Source organism: Lygodium microphyllum, chromosome 14, assembly GCF_053477565.2.
Source record: "Lygodium microphyllum isolate KBCC chromosome 14, Lygodium_microphyllum_v1.1.10, whole genome shotgun sequence".
Taxonomy (NCBI): domain Eukaryota; kingdom Viridiplantae; phylum Streptophyta; class Polypodiopsida; order Schizaeales; family Lygodiaceae; genus Lygodium; species Lygodium microphyllum.
This window is the reverse complement of record NC_141148.1, coordinates 45836771-45853793: the sequence shown is the minus strand read 5'-3', so window position 1 is coordinate 45853793 and position 17023 is coordinate 45836771. Positions and strand designations below refer to the sequence as shown.

Genomic DNA, 17023 nt, shown 5'->3' with positions numbered 1-17023 from the left:
TTATGTTGAAACCAGCCCAACTCATAAAGCATTGAGTTGTGGGGTGTGGGAGTTATCAAGGATCCCTACTTTGAGGTTTGGGGGTTGTAGAAGCAACCCCTAGTTGGGGGGTCTCAAAGGGGCTAGTAGCCCCCTTGATGGGGGTCCAGGGACAACACCCCTAGCAGGGAATATTCCCTGGCCGACCAGGAAAGGTTTATAATATGGTTGAATAGGCCAACTAGACTACCTTTCCAAGCTATAGAAGGGAGACCCCTCCAAAGCCATTGTCAATCTATCTTTTACCTAATTAGAGTTCTTCTAGCTAGCCTTGAGCTCTTCCCCTATCATCTATCTAGATCACCATCTAAGCTTCACAATGGAACCACAAAGGTAGACAAAGCAAACTTGGTATTAGTTCATTTGAAATTAAAGCAATTTATGTTCTTCTCATATTTGCAGTTGTATTCTCTACTCCTTGTTCAAATTTTGTCAATTGTGCTATGTAATTTCTACACATACCCCCCTGCCTAGGCTTGGACTTCAACCATAAAAACCACTTGAGACTTCCTCAAAATGATTAAGTAGGATTCTACTAAGAAAATGAGAGAGTTCAAAAGCTCCAAGTACTCTCATTGCTTTCATTAAAAGAAAAGAATGTCCACATGTTAACTAGAAGTTGGTGGGCACACAAAGTGGAGAAGCTCATCAAAGAATTGTTTAACTTGATTAAGATTAATAAAGAAATGATATCATTGCCCTCCCTATTACGTAGGATGTTATTAATAGCGAAGAATAAGTATAGGAACTCAATGACTAATAAGGAATTAGATGCTAATGTATCTCCCTCAAGATGTCTAACCCTAATCATGTGCTCATTGCTAGAGCTAGAAAGCAAGTTGTGCCTAAGTCCCTAATTAGATGGCCTCCCTTGCAAAGTTTACAAAGAGTTCATGGACTTCTTGATTAACCCTTCATTGCTTTTCTCAAAAGAATCCATGAATTTGGACCCCTTCACCCATCAATATTAACAAAGAGTTAGTAACCATATATATAAAAGAGATGAAAATGACAACTTGCCAAATTGGACACCCATACTTCTGCTTAAAATTTCTTTGCCAAAGCCATGGCTAAAAGACCCCTCACTCCAATGGTTGGATAAGAAAGGAGAAGTCACCTTTGAAAAATCATATGTTAGGCTCTAATGGAATCTTATTTTCCAATCCTTTCACGATATGGGGTTGGGTAGGAGATTCGTCAAGTTGGTAATGCTTCATCTAGAGTTGCAATAAATGGTGAATTGGCTAACTCTTCCCCCACTCATAAGATCCATTAAATAAGGGTGTTACCTTGCTCCATCCATATTTGCTATAGCTACTTACTCTTAGATGGCTCATCCAATTTGAGATAGAAGTTGGGAACTTGAGAGATATTGAACTACTCGATAATAGAGATATGGATTTGAATTAGTTGGGCAAATGATGCTAATGGCATTGTGAATAACAACCACACTTTGATCTTTTCTTCTTGGAAGTGTCTCCATATATTTCGTAAAGTCTCAAGTTCAATTATCAATCCCTGAAAGACTTGCATCAAAACCCTCATTGGTAACCCTTTTAATTAGCTACTTCAAGTTGGTTGCAAAGTGATTGAGGAAGGGCATGTCTTTAGATTGCTCGTGATCCATGTGGGATGTAGTATTACTCAAAAATGGAGATGGGACTATGTTATAGATAAGATTAGGAAAAAGTTGGATTACTTGAAGGGGTCTCAGTTTGACTTAGTAGCCAAGGTAGTTGTGCTATGGCATAAAATCTACGTCCTTTAGTAGCCAAGGTAGTTGTGCATGTCATAGTATCTATTTCCTTTAGTAGCCAAGGCAGTTGTGCTATGGCACAATATATGCTTCCGCTCGTACCAAAAACCTTATAAGGCTAGACTAACCAAATTAGAGCACATGGTTAGGAACCTTTTATGATCAAGACATGGTGATAGATTTAGAATTCCTAAAGTCGCTTTCAGTGATTGCACCTTGCCTTAAAAATTAGGGGGTTGGATATTCCTAACTAAGATGGCTTAAAGTTCATAGCTAGAAGCTTGCTCTACTAAGAAGATGATTAGGTTTTCTCGTTGCACAATGCAATATAATACTTCCAAGTTGAAGTTTGGTCCAAGTGGAGGAAAGTTTACATTTATGCTATAAACCTAGGTTAGGTCAAAATTCATACTAAGAACTACTCCAAGCTAGTTAAAGGTCTTTGGGCAGTTTAGCTTCTATTCAAACTGCTTTTATCCTTCTCCCTAGCATAATCTCACCTTACCTTGGTGCTTTCATGACTCCATCTTGTTCAATTTTTTCGATTCCAACATTGAGCTTAATGACTATAACAATACCTCTAAGCTTCACAAAAAGGAGAGTTGATAATGGAAGGGCATCTAGGATTATAACAATAGAAATATCTACAAAGACATGGTGAAGGACAACTATGACATCACAAACTCTAACATAGCTCTCATCGAGAGGAGAATTGAATTTGGGGTCCACAAATAAGAAAGGCCACTAATCTTCCAAGGGATTTCCCTAGAGGTCTATGCTGAATAGACTGCAAACCCATTCTACCCATTTTTAGCCTTCCCCTTTCCAATTTCTCCATGCTTGCTATTTGCTAAAATTAACAAAAGATGACTACTCAACTAGACAAATAAGCAGTGGGCCTACATGTTTGAAAATATATGGAACAACCCCATTTGACCTAAAATGCTTGTTTGTTGCGGTTAATCTTGTTTAAAGCCCTTGCAACTAATGAGAAAGTTGCCAAAATTTAAATTGGAAATGGCCTTGATTCAAATGCAACTTTGAGAATAAGACCATAATTACAAAGTTTGTTCAACTAAGCAACCAATTAATGTCCGATGTGAACATTGTTGCCTTCCTTAACAAATTGGCGACTCCTATTTGTCACATCTAAATATGTATTATAGTGAATATCAATTGATTGCTTGGTTCTTGGCCTAGGTGGGATGGGTTCTTGGCTTGGGTGGGATGACACAATAAGGATTCAACAACCAATTTGTTATGAAAAACTAGTCCACATGCTACCAACAAGCTACATAGTAATCACCATTTCGGAACCATATAATGGAGTAGATTTGTATGATTTTTGCTTCTTCGAAAAATTGAGTCATCTCTTTCCACTCTAAGATCAAAGGAGTTACTTTCTCCACCTTCACCAAGTAATTCTACATGGAAAACCACAACTTACTTTTTGTAGTCTATGACAAAAAGTATGTTTATACAATTGTGGTTTTGGTTAGTGTCTAATAGATCGATATTTCTATATTTGTTTTTATTTCACCCCTTTATTATGGGCAATTCACGTGTGTCTACTACTGCTACTTAGCTACTTTTGAGCATGTACAATATAAATATACATATCATACATTTAATATGATAGATCTAAATATACACATCATACATTTAATATGATAGATCTAAATATACACATCATACATTTAATATTATAGTAAGCAACTACCAAGTATCTCAAAGTTGCTTAAATCTAAGGAAGGGATTTAGAGTAACCTTAACTTATCTTCAATCTAAAAGGACTTGGTTTTTTAGAGTTTTGTTTAGATTTTCACAAACATGAGTAGCTTTGTAAGGTTATTTAAAGGTAGATTCTTAATAAGTTGCATGTAAATAAAGGAACTTGAAGTATAAGGAAACACTTAATATGGTCAAAGAAAGTCTACATTGTATGCTTGTTGCAATCCAAGACTAGAACACATTTTAGAGTTTTGTTTAGCTTTTCACAAACTTGAGTAGCTCTGTAAGGTTATTTAAAGGTAGGTTCTTCATAAGTTGCCTATAAATAAAGGAACTTGAAGTATACGGAAAAGCTTGATAGAGTCAAACAAAGTCTACATTATTGTATGCTTGTTACAATCATAGACTAGAGCCTATTTAAAATGTTTTTCTTTATGAGATCTTACAATACTAGAGCTTGGCCACAATCAGATAATAGTTGGTGAGTAAGTGAATAATCTTCTATCGATAGGTAGATCATGTGCCTAAATAGTCCCATATGAACCTATTTTGCCTACAAATTAGGTGTGGCAGCATATACTCTAAAGATCATGCAAACTAGGATGAATTTGTTAAGGAAGGAAAAACAATCCCTCATTTTGCCAAGGCTTCCAAAGTCCATAGTGGAACTTGTGGTTTATGATTTATTATTCTAACCACTCAAGGAAAGATTGAAGAATGGCTATATTTAGGGCTTGCACACTGTTGTGTGAATCCAACTTTTCAAGGACTAGAAGTTGTATGGTTGCAATACATAAAGTTGGCACAATGCAAATTTAGTGTTGTAACACAATCAATTATTATAGTCACTTGACTCTAGGAAATGCATATAGCATTGTTGATAAATGATGCATTTCAACAATTAATTCATGTGTAGGTTGAAAGGGTACCTCTTGATATTTTGAGACACAAATCAAATGGCATATGCTAATATTTTTTAGCTAGGAAATTCATGTAGAGTTCGGTGATGATCATGAGGTGATATAGCTAAGTATACGAGACACTTATTTATAACAATGCTATATCACATGATGATTAAGAACAACTAGCTTACAAGTTAGTGCTTCCAAACAAAAGCAAGGCTAATTAACAAAATGGGTGATGACATGACTTCATTGATTTTAGAGAACCGTATGAGAAAACCATGGAGGGTAGCTCTACTCTCATGAATGAGTGAGTGTGTTTCATAGTAGTGTTCTCATTTAGTTTTTGAGGCTAACACACTTCTTAGTGGAGGAAAAGTGTGACATAGCAAACTTTGAGTATATGCACGCATATGATGAGATATGAAGTATAAGGTTTGAGTATATGTTACATTACCTATGATTTCTTGCTATGTTCCTTAACTAGATGATGGTGAAACTCATATCATGGCCAATTTTGTGATTCTTTTATGTGCCCCCCACCCCTCGAAAAAAAAGCCCTTCTTCCTTGTCCTTATTAATGTTTTCTCTTAAAGTTTTATCTTTCTACTTGTCCATCAATTTGAATGCCATATGGAATGCTACTACACACCCTCAAATGCAATTTCATGAAAACAAGTATAGTTCTTTCTAAGGAGGTAGGTATATTGTGCTCATCACCCAAAAATGAGACTATTAGGTTGCTTATTATTACCACCTTTTTGTGACACATCTTGCCTAATAGAAGTGCTCACAAAAAGGTGGCAAAACTTACCTTTGACAATATTAGGAAAAGGTAAAACTTTCACTTTCACCTGAAGAAGATCAAATATAAACCTCTATCACTCCATCCAAAATCATCATTCTAGAAGGCCAAATACTAGCCCCTTAAATACCAATATAGTTGCTCGAAGAAGAGTATTCCTTTAGACATGTTCATAGCTAGTCAAACCTCACTTATCTATGCAAGTAGGAACACATGAATAGAACAAGAAACTAGATCTCCTCTTTGAATCTTTGCAACAAATTAATAACAAGCTTTGCTTTACTTTGTTTTGCTTTGCTTTGCAAAGCAGGGAAAACGAGCATTACAAATTGGATGCGGTCCTAAAACTTGCCTTGCACAAACTCAAGAAAAGGTGGAAAAACTTACCTTTGACAATCTTAAGAAAAGCCCAAACTTTCATTTTCATATGAAACAAACAATCAAATGAATATTTGTCATTGTGTCCAAAATCTTCATTCTAGAAGGCCAAATATTGGCCCTTTAGATTCCAATATAGTTGCCAGAAGAAGACCATCTCTTAAGCACTTGCACTCTTGCATTCACGTGTATATGTCAAGAAAGATGTTGATGCTTTCAATTGTCATCAACCCAACTTAGTTTCTCAATTTTAGGATGGGTATTTTCAAGCATCCTAATGCAAGAATGTAGAAGTTCATGCAAAGATAAAAAAGAGAGCTAAAGCCAAAATAGTTTGAAGCTACATTTAGCTCTTGGGAAGATGGTTCTTAAGTCAATTTGGTTTCTAAATTGAGAATGGATATTTGTGGCACCCAAATAGAAGGATGTAAGAACATAGAATTTGATTTTAATTTCAAAATGGATATTTTGTGCTACCCTGATCCAAGAATCCAAATGTTCATGCAAAGAGTTAAAAGACATTTAAAGGGAATTCAAGAGCACTCTAAAGATCCATTGAACAATCTAGATGGATGGGAGGAGCTCACTATTGTAGTGTTTCCAAAGCTAGTCATCATGAATGGATCCTAAGTCTTTCAAGGCTAGAGAAAGTAGTTGCTCATATCTTCCTCCAAATCAAGTCCAATGCTTTCCAAATATATTGCATTTGGCTTTATCTTTTTGTATACTATAGCATATAGGCTATCAGGTAGACTTTTACTACCAACACCCTTCTCTATGGAAGCACATTTACCTTTTCTCACATTATGTATAATTTTTTATTATCTAAAAAGTGAAAAGCTATCTAGGCCTTTGCTACAAATATTTCTTGTGATCTCATGTAGTTTTCAATAGACGACATGCTTGGGAACCCATCCAAAAATCCTCAATCTCAATAATTTTCAAGCATTTTCCTAAATTTACAAGTATTTTTCTTATATTTAATTAAATTATGTTTGAAAATTTGAACTAGAAATGCCCTCTCTCCTACATCTAGGGGCTAGGAAAAATATCCTAATGCACTCACCAAAAGTGATCTTAGAACTCGCCATTTGGGACGCCCGAGTTGGTTTCATTTATAGATATTTTGGGCATATTCTCATGGCATTTGGGATCCTTGAACAAACATGGTGATGAGTATGAATAAGACAAAGATACACTTGACCAATGGAATGAACTCTAGATAGGGATGTTAGTAATGATTGTGCTCAAATACATTTCTAGTTGCCATTTATTTTCTAGCTTGGAGCCTCCACTTTTAATTGTAATGGCCAATATGTTTGTTATCAAATGGATAGTTAGATGTTGATATTACACTAAAGAAGACTGTGACATTCTTATTCATTGTAGCATCAAGAACAAAATGTGGCAAGCTTAGTTAAAAATGAACTCATTTATTTGTAGTTCACAAAAATGAAAAATATATTTGACATACTTAGGTGTTAGGATAAACATTGTAATGCCATTGTTAGGAGTTATTGGTATCACTGACTAAAAATTCAAATAAATCTAGTCTTCACGATCCCCTCATCCCAATAGAAAAAGAGTTATTGTCTTCTTTAGTTTATGATACACAAATGTTTATGGGCTAGTGAAGAGGTACACAAATTAGGTATAAGGAAAATAATTTGTGCTAGATGTCATTAGGATGCCTCATGTATTCCCATATTCTTCAATTCCTCCATAGGTTGGTATTCCCCTTCTTTTGGATATCTATTGTATTGCTCACATAAGTGAATTGGTTAAGAGGTTTGTAATTGTGGAAGTGCATGCACAAAAGTCTTTAATAGTAAACAATTCAATGAGGTATCTAAACTAATATTTGAATTGTCTAAGCAAGCTAAATGTAATGAAAACCACGTGATTAAGAAAAGTTCAAGAGGGCTTCTTAGACAATTGGGAACGCTAAGGAAGAAACCTCAAAATAAGCTTACCTTGGGAAGAAAAGAAGGGATTACAAAGCTCTTATCCACATAAAGAAGAAGAGCTAGAATTTTCATTCTAAACAATCCTTTTTAGAAAAATTCTTCTATAACTAAGCCATGTTTCTTGATTATGGGTAGTATTCCTCAAATAGCTAATTATGCATTTCACATTTTAACATGCATGGTGTTTCTTTTAGAAAATGGGTGGGCACATGGGCATGCTAGAGGGCTACCATCTTGTTGACCTTTTGTTTTCTTTCAATTGTGTTGGTTTCAATTAGTAGTCAATAAAATAAGGAGCAAGAACTTAGAAGAAGTTGTGGGTTCTCGCTAATATTGGTATTTACTAACCACAAATCAATAACTCATGGAACAAAGCTACCATCCCTAAGAGCACCAGAGGGAAAGTAAAAGTAATTGTACAACATAACAAGGTCTCTTTTGGGGGTTGGCATGCACTAGAATGGATGTAAGGCTTCTCTTGGCAAATAGTAGCAATACTAAGATTAGAAATCTAATTGCTTCATTATTTAATGTGGTGCAAAAGATGGATGACCTTACAAGAAATTGGTTCAATTAGTGTAGTGTATTGGTTGAAGAAGAAAAAAGATTTGATGGGATTGTCATCCAAACATTTTTTTAAAAATCAAATTGTAATACGACAACATCTAGGAGCCAAAACCCTATCTCCTATAGTCAATCTCAATACTAAGTCAGTCTCAGCACGTAACATTTTACCCTCACCATTGCTATGAATAAGAACACTGGATTTCTTGAAGCTATGAAGATTATAATGTAACCAATTACTACTGGATTTGCCACAACATATGATGGCATCAGAATATATGTCACTCTTGGAATATAACTTGGGTTCCTTCATAAACATTGGATCAAGATTGTTAGTATACACCCATTTCCAAAACAATAATCTTTTTGTCATTTTGTACATGAGTGCCTTTGAGATTATTAGAGCTCCCAAAGACCATAAGCCCCACTTCATGTAAAGAAATAAAATAACCAAGAGGAGAAAAAGATGGTTGAGTAAGTGACATTACATGGTAGGGATAGATATTGGAATGCTTAAAGAAATGATCAAGTAGAATGTAGATGATTGATTAGGGGGTTTGTATTACCACATTGCAGCTTCACACTTCTCTTCAAGTTATATCTCTCATACATTTTGAGGAAGGTTAGGAGGATTGAGACTAAAAAATGGTTGCCAATTTAATATTTGTTGTTACATTGTACGAAAGTTTGAATTCAAAGAAACTTAAGATTTTAAGGTAGACTTTGAAAAATATTGCAAAGAAAATGTGCTTGTGAGATGGAAAAGTTATCTATATGTTCAACAAAAAAGTATCTATTGCATACATTGTGCTTCCTTAAGCTTTGTTAAAAGCTTTTGAACATATGACTAAGGGATTCTAGTTACGCTTCAAGTTGGCTATGGCACTTATAAAAATCGATCCTATAGGAATGCTAGAATTTCTTCTCTTCTTTGTAAGATCCACCTCAACCAATGGATGGAGAAAATGGATAGGCTTCTTTCCTTTACTCCTAAAAATATCAATATGTTCTCATTTTTGTAGAAAAGCTAGCTTAGACACTAAGCAATCATGTAGGAACAAATAGTTTTGTACAACATCTAATTTTGATTATGATAAATAGATGTTGCTTGCAAGATGAAATCATTGGAGGCCAATATCAATGATGGGGTCACTATATAGCACCTTGATCAAGGCCATTACTAACTTGCTCTCATGGAAGACTTTGAATTCCCATCACTAGTTTTTTTTTTTTTTTGGAGGCAACTTTCACTAGGGTTTATTACCAGAAGGTCTCTCTTAGACAATGTTATGAATGTATTTGAAATTTGAAATGTCATTGTTAATGTGTGGATATACTCAAATTTCAAAAGCTTAGAATCTTTCACCTACTTAGCTCCAGTGGAGGACTAAAATCTCTCTTCTTTCTTCACCATTAAAAAAAATCCTATTGTGGGTATCTTCCCTCTATCAGTCACCCCATCCCAGCACCACAAAGCCCCACATTGATGCTGGCAAACACTAGCATTTCTCATTCCTCAAGAACATGTGCTGCTTTACTAGGGCAAATTCATAATGCTCGTTCTCTCACCTCATCACATCATCCTTTGGTCTACTTAAGGGCTTTGCTTGAGCTTTGATGGATCTTATGGTTAGTTATCATCACCAAAGAGCATTCTCCAAAATTCCTCTTCTATAATTCTTTGGAATTGATTTATAGAGACACACTCAGAGCTGCCATAGCTAGAGTTTTAAGCTAGTTCCAATTTTTTAGCTCCTATCTTTCTTATGTTCCAAATCCTTTGCTCTATCACCATTACACCAAGCTACTACAATGTTAAAGAGTCATCAACTATGTTGAATTTTTAAGAAAAAGATAAATCAAGACAAGCAAGGATCCCAACATCATGGAGTTTATTATGCACATCTATTTACATGACATAATCATCATCATGTTCTAATCTTCAATTTCTTGACTGATATTGGATTTCTCCATTTATTCTTCCACTATGAATCTTTTCACTAAAAGAGTGGTTTTATCCACTAAGAAAAGCTTCATTTCAATTATGATAAAGTTCAACATGGAGTCATTGAAGGATCGCCTCGTGAGATTTTTAATGGAGTTAGTTACCACACTTGGACTACAAAAACAATTTTTTTTCTCATCAAGAAGTGGTGTTGGAATGTTGTTAATGGGAAGGAAAAGTTCCCTAAAGCTCTAAAAGAAAAGGAAATATGGACCACCAAGGGCAAAAGGGAACTATATACTGTCATGCTTAGTATGGAGAATGAGTACGCTCACCACATTGGTGACTATGACATCTATGAAGGAGCATGGGACATTCTTGAAGAAACATTTGGTGCTAAGGGAAAGGGTGCACTTATGTGTCTACTTATTGAGTTTCTTAGTCTGAGCAAGGATCTTGGAATGCCATTTTCAACCTTTCCAAAACACATGGAAAAGTCTCACTTCTCAAATTATCGACTGAGGGGATACTATCTTTGAAGAAGTCTTCATTCTAGTTCTATTGAAGAGTCTACCACCTAGTTCTAATGAAGAGTCTCCCACCAAACTACGGTAGCCTTGTAAGCACTCTAAAGAATATGTCAAATATCTCTTTGAATAAATTTTATGAAGTGGAAATAAGACTTACAAATACTTATAGATACATGGATGCAGTTATGCGTGTGAGGAATGGATCTAATTGAAGATCCAAGGGAAAGACTTCTTGCAACCAATGTGGTAAGACATTTGAAGGACTAACAATTGAAAATGAAGTGCTCCATGTGTGTGGCAAGATTGCTCCAAGAAGAAATAGCAAGCAAATGCAGTTGAACAAACCGAAGACAAAGAGGAGGCCAATGTTATCACAATTGTTGATCATGATAACCATGAGTATGGTTAGGTTTTTAGACTTTCCTTTTGAAGTAGCAATAGAATCTCACTACTTTTGTAATAATTTATGGCCAAATCATCCTTGTACTAGTAGCTTAGTAGCCAAGTCATAAGACCAATTAAGCATACTTGGAATAGTAGCCAAGTTGTAAGACCAAGTAGGTACACTTGTAGTAGTTTGATAGTAGTAATAAATGTTTTCTTCTAGTGGTCAAGGTATCAGATTATTGGTCAGATGGAACTGTCTTATAGGGTAGTGTTGGAATTATCCTAGTTGTAGTTAATAGAAATCTAGGAGCGTAGGAAGTCTCTCTATTATGGTGGAAACATGAGCTGAATTTGGTGAAATCTTTTAGGTAGGTAGTGGTATTTTAGATGGTGGCTTTCTAGTTAGTTGAATCAACTTGCCTATAAAAAGCAGGCTTGGACTTCCACTACATGGCCTCCACATCTAAGACTTAAGATGCTCAAATCGTTTAGTACCCCCACGTTTTTGCTTTGTGCTCATCTATGTATGCATTCCTTGGCTGAAAAGTTTATTTGGAATTTAGTTGGTAAGTAGAAGTACTTAGATCCCTATTTTTATGAAAAATGTTAAGTGGAACTTTGGAATGGAAGTTTTATGTCAGTTGCAATGGATGGTAAGTTATGGTAGTTAATGTCTTGCATATAGAAGCTCAAGCTTTCATTGACACTTAATGGTTTTGTTTGAAGAGTGGTGGAAGGGATCTTCATTAGTTGTATGGTCTTCAAAGGATGCGGGTATGGTCAAGGTTAGTGTTCTTTTCTTTTCCCCCCACAAAGCACCTCCCTTGAAAAATCTATGGTACATTTGGGACAAAGTTTTCCTTTTAAAAAAAATGCATTATTTGTGGTATGAAATTATTTGATATTCACTCATCGTGTGTATATCTTTCACATATTGGTGAAACAAAACCCCCTTGAGCTACCCAACTAAGCATTGAACCATTGGCATGTAAGCAAATGTGCCAAATATCCAACTAACAAGGTCACTGCATTGGGTGTATTTTCGACCAAGTTCACAACTCGAGAGGTACCTTATCACACACTTTAGAGCAGGTCATGTGTAGACTTGCTAGACCTTTCATAAGTCAAATAAGTTGAGTTGGTGTGGTGTGATATGCCCTTTTTCCTTCTTTATTGCTAAAATTATAGTCACCTTTACTTTGAAAGCCAATTGTTAGACTCTATTGCATGACCCTTAGAGACCCACTGTGCCAAAGTATGGTGGGGGGACTTTGACATTAAACGATTGTGGCCACACACAAGTTGAGACACTTGTGTGGACCATGCAATCAAGCTTAGAATCGGACGGGAGTAGATGTTATAGAAAAGAGAGAGAGAGAGAGAGAGAGAGAGAGAGAGAGAGAGAGAGAGCATTCCCACACATTAGAACTTGCAAGACTTGTGGCTATCAAATAGAGCTAGGTGTGGCTACGCCCTTAGCATGTTTCTCTAGAGTTATTTAAGACAAGAAAAGGTCAAGGCAAAGCCTAAAGGAGCTTATTTTACACGAGGAAAGGTCAAAGGTAGAGCTGTTTGAAAGGTTGAAATGTAGGCTGGACAGTGGCGATTCGCGAAGGAGAACCAACCATGGTTAGGGGATTGGTGTGGTGATCACCGTGGGTGAACGGTTGGATAGAATCTCTTTGGTGTGAACAGGCCCCACAACTCTATGATTGCACGCGGACGTGGACTCGAAACCCCTTTTATTTAAGGGGCGGTGATAGGGAGAGAGGGGGAGGGCACTTGAGAGCCACGTGAAACGGAAATCCTCGTTGGCCAGAGAGAGAGAGAGAGCCTCCTCTATGGGCCCTACTACATCACACCAGTTGACGCTCTCGACTAAGTTCAAATATCCCGATATATCCCAATTTCCCCCATATATAGAAACTAAAGCACATTTCCCCTGACGCCCCCGAGCGGGGCCACGCATGGCAACAGCCGGGGCCCGGTAAACGTTCTCAAAGATGAAAATGAAAAGGTTTTAAATTATCATGAATACCCATACGTGTATTATTATTCAAAAATAATCTTCACATATATATGATCCATATATTTCACGTACATTTAAAAAACAATTGCCAAATTAAAGTCGTCTTCCTCTACGTATCATCATTATAGAGAGAGAGAGGCTGTAAAAATAGTGTCGACACTCGTTGCCCTGTGTGGTTCGACCATAGCCATCGCCATAGCCATCGCTGTTGCCACGGCCCTCTCTTGGCATGGCCCTTTTCTTGCCATAGCCATAACCCCTCCCTCTCTCTCTCTCTCCCGCCTGCCCTTCTCTTTTTAATCCGAGAACTTCCCCCCTCTCCTCTCTCTGTCTGTCTAACTCTCTCTGTCTCCCGGCCATGGCTGACCCTCCCCCTCCCCTCTCCGTCCTTGCCGTTTGATCTGCCCCAATCTCCATCTTTCGTACATACGACTTTTATTGTTTTGCTTCCTTCTTTCTGTTTGCAGTCCTGAAAGTCTACCTGTGCAGAGCTTACCTAAGCAATATGATTCCCGGACTGATCAACAACCTCCGCCCCTTCACTGCCACCTCTGCTTCTGCCGTCTCCAAGGCCGAGACTCCCTGGTGCACCTTCTCACGGGCGGCCCCCTTCGCAGACAGGCTAGTGGTCGACGAGATCCCCCTTCTCCCTGCTGCTACGTCCGCCGCCATGCCGAGCAAAGCCGTACGCATCTTCCCCATCCCTGTCGCGCAGGCTTCTGCACAACATCTGCTGGCTCCGGACAAAGCACCGGCCCCTCCTGCTGGCAATGATACCCTTCCGAAGGGGCGGCCCCTCAATTACAGCAGCAGCGGAAGCGAGCATGATCCGAGCTCTGTTTGTCTGGTGGCTATGGTGAATGAATTCATGGAGAATGAAGCTGACTCAGGCTACTGCCACCACGTTACCTGCACTTGCAGGTTTAGCCATTGCAGCGGGGAGGAGTGCTCGTCCAGTGGCAGAGATGGACCGAAAGCATGGGGTGTGCTCCGTTTGTCACAGACTCTTCAGGTTGGTTCTCACTGCAGGCTGTGTAATGTCCGCCGAGTCTCACCATTTGATCTGTATTCCAGCTGACAGCGGTATACTTCTCACAGGAACTCGTGCAATGCATGGATGACACAGAGTTGAGACTACAGAAACAAGCGATGGAGTTTGTAGACGAGTTGATGGTTCGGAAAGGCAAAGGTGATTATGGAGAAGGAGCCATAGCTCCGAGTCAGAGTTTTGTGAAACGGACGGTGATGAAGCAATTGCGAGAGAAGGGTTACAATGCTGCACTATGCAAGTCTAGATGGGATCATGCTTGTGGAATACCTGCTGGTGAGTAATGATGTTTTTTCACATGTCAAAGGTTTTACTTTCTGTTTTTTGGTTGGGTGTTTTATGATAGATACATCCAATGCGTAAGGACATGTACTTCTCTAGTGTTAATGTACCTTGAGCGATGGTAACGTGACAACCGTAACACAAGGTTTCCCCTGTATCTGCAGGGGACTATGAATACATTGACGTACTGATTGATGATCGGAAAGCTGAACGGCTTATTGTGGACACAGAATTTCATGCACAGTTTGAGATAGCTCGCCCTACACACGAGTATTCTGCAGTCTGGCAGCTGTTACCATCAGTGTTCGTTGGCAGGGCTGGCAGACTCCAGCAGATTATTAACCTGATGTCCGAGGCCATCAAACAGTCACTTAAACAGAAAGGCCTTCACTTACCTCCATGGAGAAAGCTAAGTTATATGAAGGCTAAATGGTCCTCTCCTTACAAGAGGACGTCGAATGACTTCTCTCTGGCTTGCAGCAATAGGGAGGGGAACAGGACACATGCAGGAATCGCAATTCGGGGGTGTGGTCTTGATGCCAGGTGTACAAATGAGCTTGAATTGTTGTATCATGACCCTGGATCACAGCTCCCTTTAAAGAGGGAAGGGAACACTAGTTGGAGAAGAGATGAGATCACTGTAGTTTCAACAGAATGGGAGCCTCCTGCAGTGGAACCAAAGCCTGCATTGTCTGCAGAGAAACCGCGCAAGAAAGTTACAGGGCTTGCATCCCTTCTGCTACAAGCAGGCACGTCCAAAAAACCTCAAATCTTCTAGTGCCATTGCAGGTGAGGGGAAGCTGGCATTGCAGTTGAAGGCAAGCTAGCGCACGAGTTGAAGTGAATGCAGCGTCAGGGCTGTCAGAGAGCTATATAATGTTTTCGCCTGCTTTCTGATTCTTTGATCTGTTGGCCTCATATGTCTGTTTCATAATGGCTCCCTACCAGCTCTATCTTTATCAAAGATAAAGATGAAGAGGGATGTAGTAGAAGATACGCCGTTGTCATATCCCTTTTCACAAGAGATGGTGATGGAGGAGGATAGAGTTTAGAGCTAGGTGTTTTGGAGTGTTAAGAGACTGGATAGCAGCAGCCTCCAGTACGCATCTCCATGAAGTTTTGTGCGGATTTTATATCTTCTTTTCCTTCCCTTTTGAGAGATTGTACTGGTTTTGCGGAACTAGTGGGTGCAAAGTACCCCATCTTTTTCACCCCCTTGCGGGTGCTAAGTTATATGGCTTGCATGTATTGGCCTTGAGGTTGTGAAATATTTTTGCACGGTTTTGATATAATACTCGGGTTGAAGCTTTTTCAACTTCTGGACTAATACATGGGTTTGTGCAATGCAATGAATGAGGCATCTCCAATGATTTTGAATGATCCATGAAATCTGAAGCCCTATACAATGAGCTGGTCTTGTTCCTGCTGGTGGCATTTGTAATTTGTGAAGAGGTTGAGTTTATTTATACTTACACCGCAAAACATTAGTTGATATGTGCAAAGGCTTTTTCCCTTTGATATGCCTTATTGCACAAGGATGTGCATGGGTTCCCTGATAGCCCCTTTCCGAACATGAAACGGGCTTTAGACTACAGCTCATCTGGCGATTTAGAGCCTGAAGTAGCCAGACTTTCGAACTTCTTTGAAGCAAAAGCACACTTCACAAATTTTACAGAAGAATATGTTGTGATTCCAATTGCTGTGGCTCTGAATTCCTTCACGACGAGGATTGCATTGCATTTTTGAGGTAAACCCACCCCTCCCACTAGTGCTGGGCGTGACCAAGGGTTAGGGAGGGAGTGGCTTCAACTCCCCTCACTTAAGCGCTGGTGTTACACAGCTCTTAGCTACACTCCCTTGCTATGGCGGATATATGTTATGGGGCTTGCTTGGAATGTGTAGGGCGTCTAAAAGCTTCAGTAGAGAAGTTGGCTGTGTAAGGTATGTGATTATACAGCGTCCTGGCAAACTCTTTTAAGCATGAAGCGTGCTGGCACTTAGAAGGACAATTTCGCAAGTGGGAGTTGAGAACTAGTGTGGGAGAGCGAGCAGGCCTCATACTCATTACTCATATTCAGGAATCAGGGGGTTTGGTTTCGCATGTCGGGGCGATTCCTAGATCTCATTCCAAATGGTCTCTCCTCTTCGTCTGAAGGTTACGCTCTCCATGATCGTATTTTCTAGTTCCAACTACTTTTGGTGTCGATGCTCCTCGCGATCTTCTCGAGAGGCGTTCATTTGATCCGGTCATTGGTAATGATGCGGGTTGGTTTGATTACTTGCACATCAAAGTCCCTTTTTCTTAACAAAAAATCACATTATTATTATTTCTTGATATCTAGATCGTCAATAAAAGGATGTCCATTGCCTTTTGATACATGACCAAAAGAGTGTGGACGGGAGCCCATTGACCTCTCCAAGGAGGAGCTCTTCCCAAGATACAAAGTAGGCGTGGAGCGGCAAGATGGTCAATTGGAGCCATTGGATAATGGGGTTTATCACTAAGGAGTTGAGGACAAGGTGGAGAAGGGTTTCTTTCTCTTTATTGCATCTCTTGTGAATTCGACCTTGCTTCAAATCCCTTAGCTCTTTCGTGAGTCTAGATTACTTTGTGTAGGATTAGTTGGAGGAGAAGAGAAACCTTGTGGGGGGGGGGGGGG

The 17023-nt window shown here is 38.8% G+C and overlaps 1 protein-coding gene across 1 annotated transcript; it reads left to right on the top strand.

The window, feature by feature from the left end:
* Positions 1-13143: 13143 nt before the first annotated feature.
* Positions 13144-16698, top strand: LOC148025561 (uncharacterized). Its single transcript, XM_087692785.1, has 3 exons — positions 13144-14045; positions 14132-14357; positions 14528-16698. The coding sequence occupies exons 1-3, from the start codon at positions 13539-13541 to the stop codon at positions 15139-15141; spliced, it is 1347 nt and encodes a 448-aa protein (XP_087548911.1). The 5' UTR covers positions 13144-13538; the 3' UTR covers positions 15142-16698.
* The last annotated feature ends 325 nt before the right edge of the window (positions 16699-17023 follow it).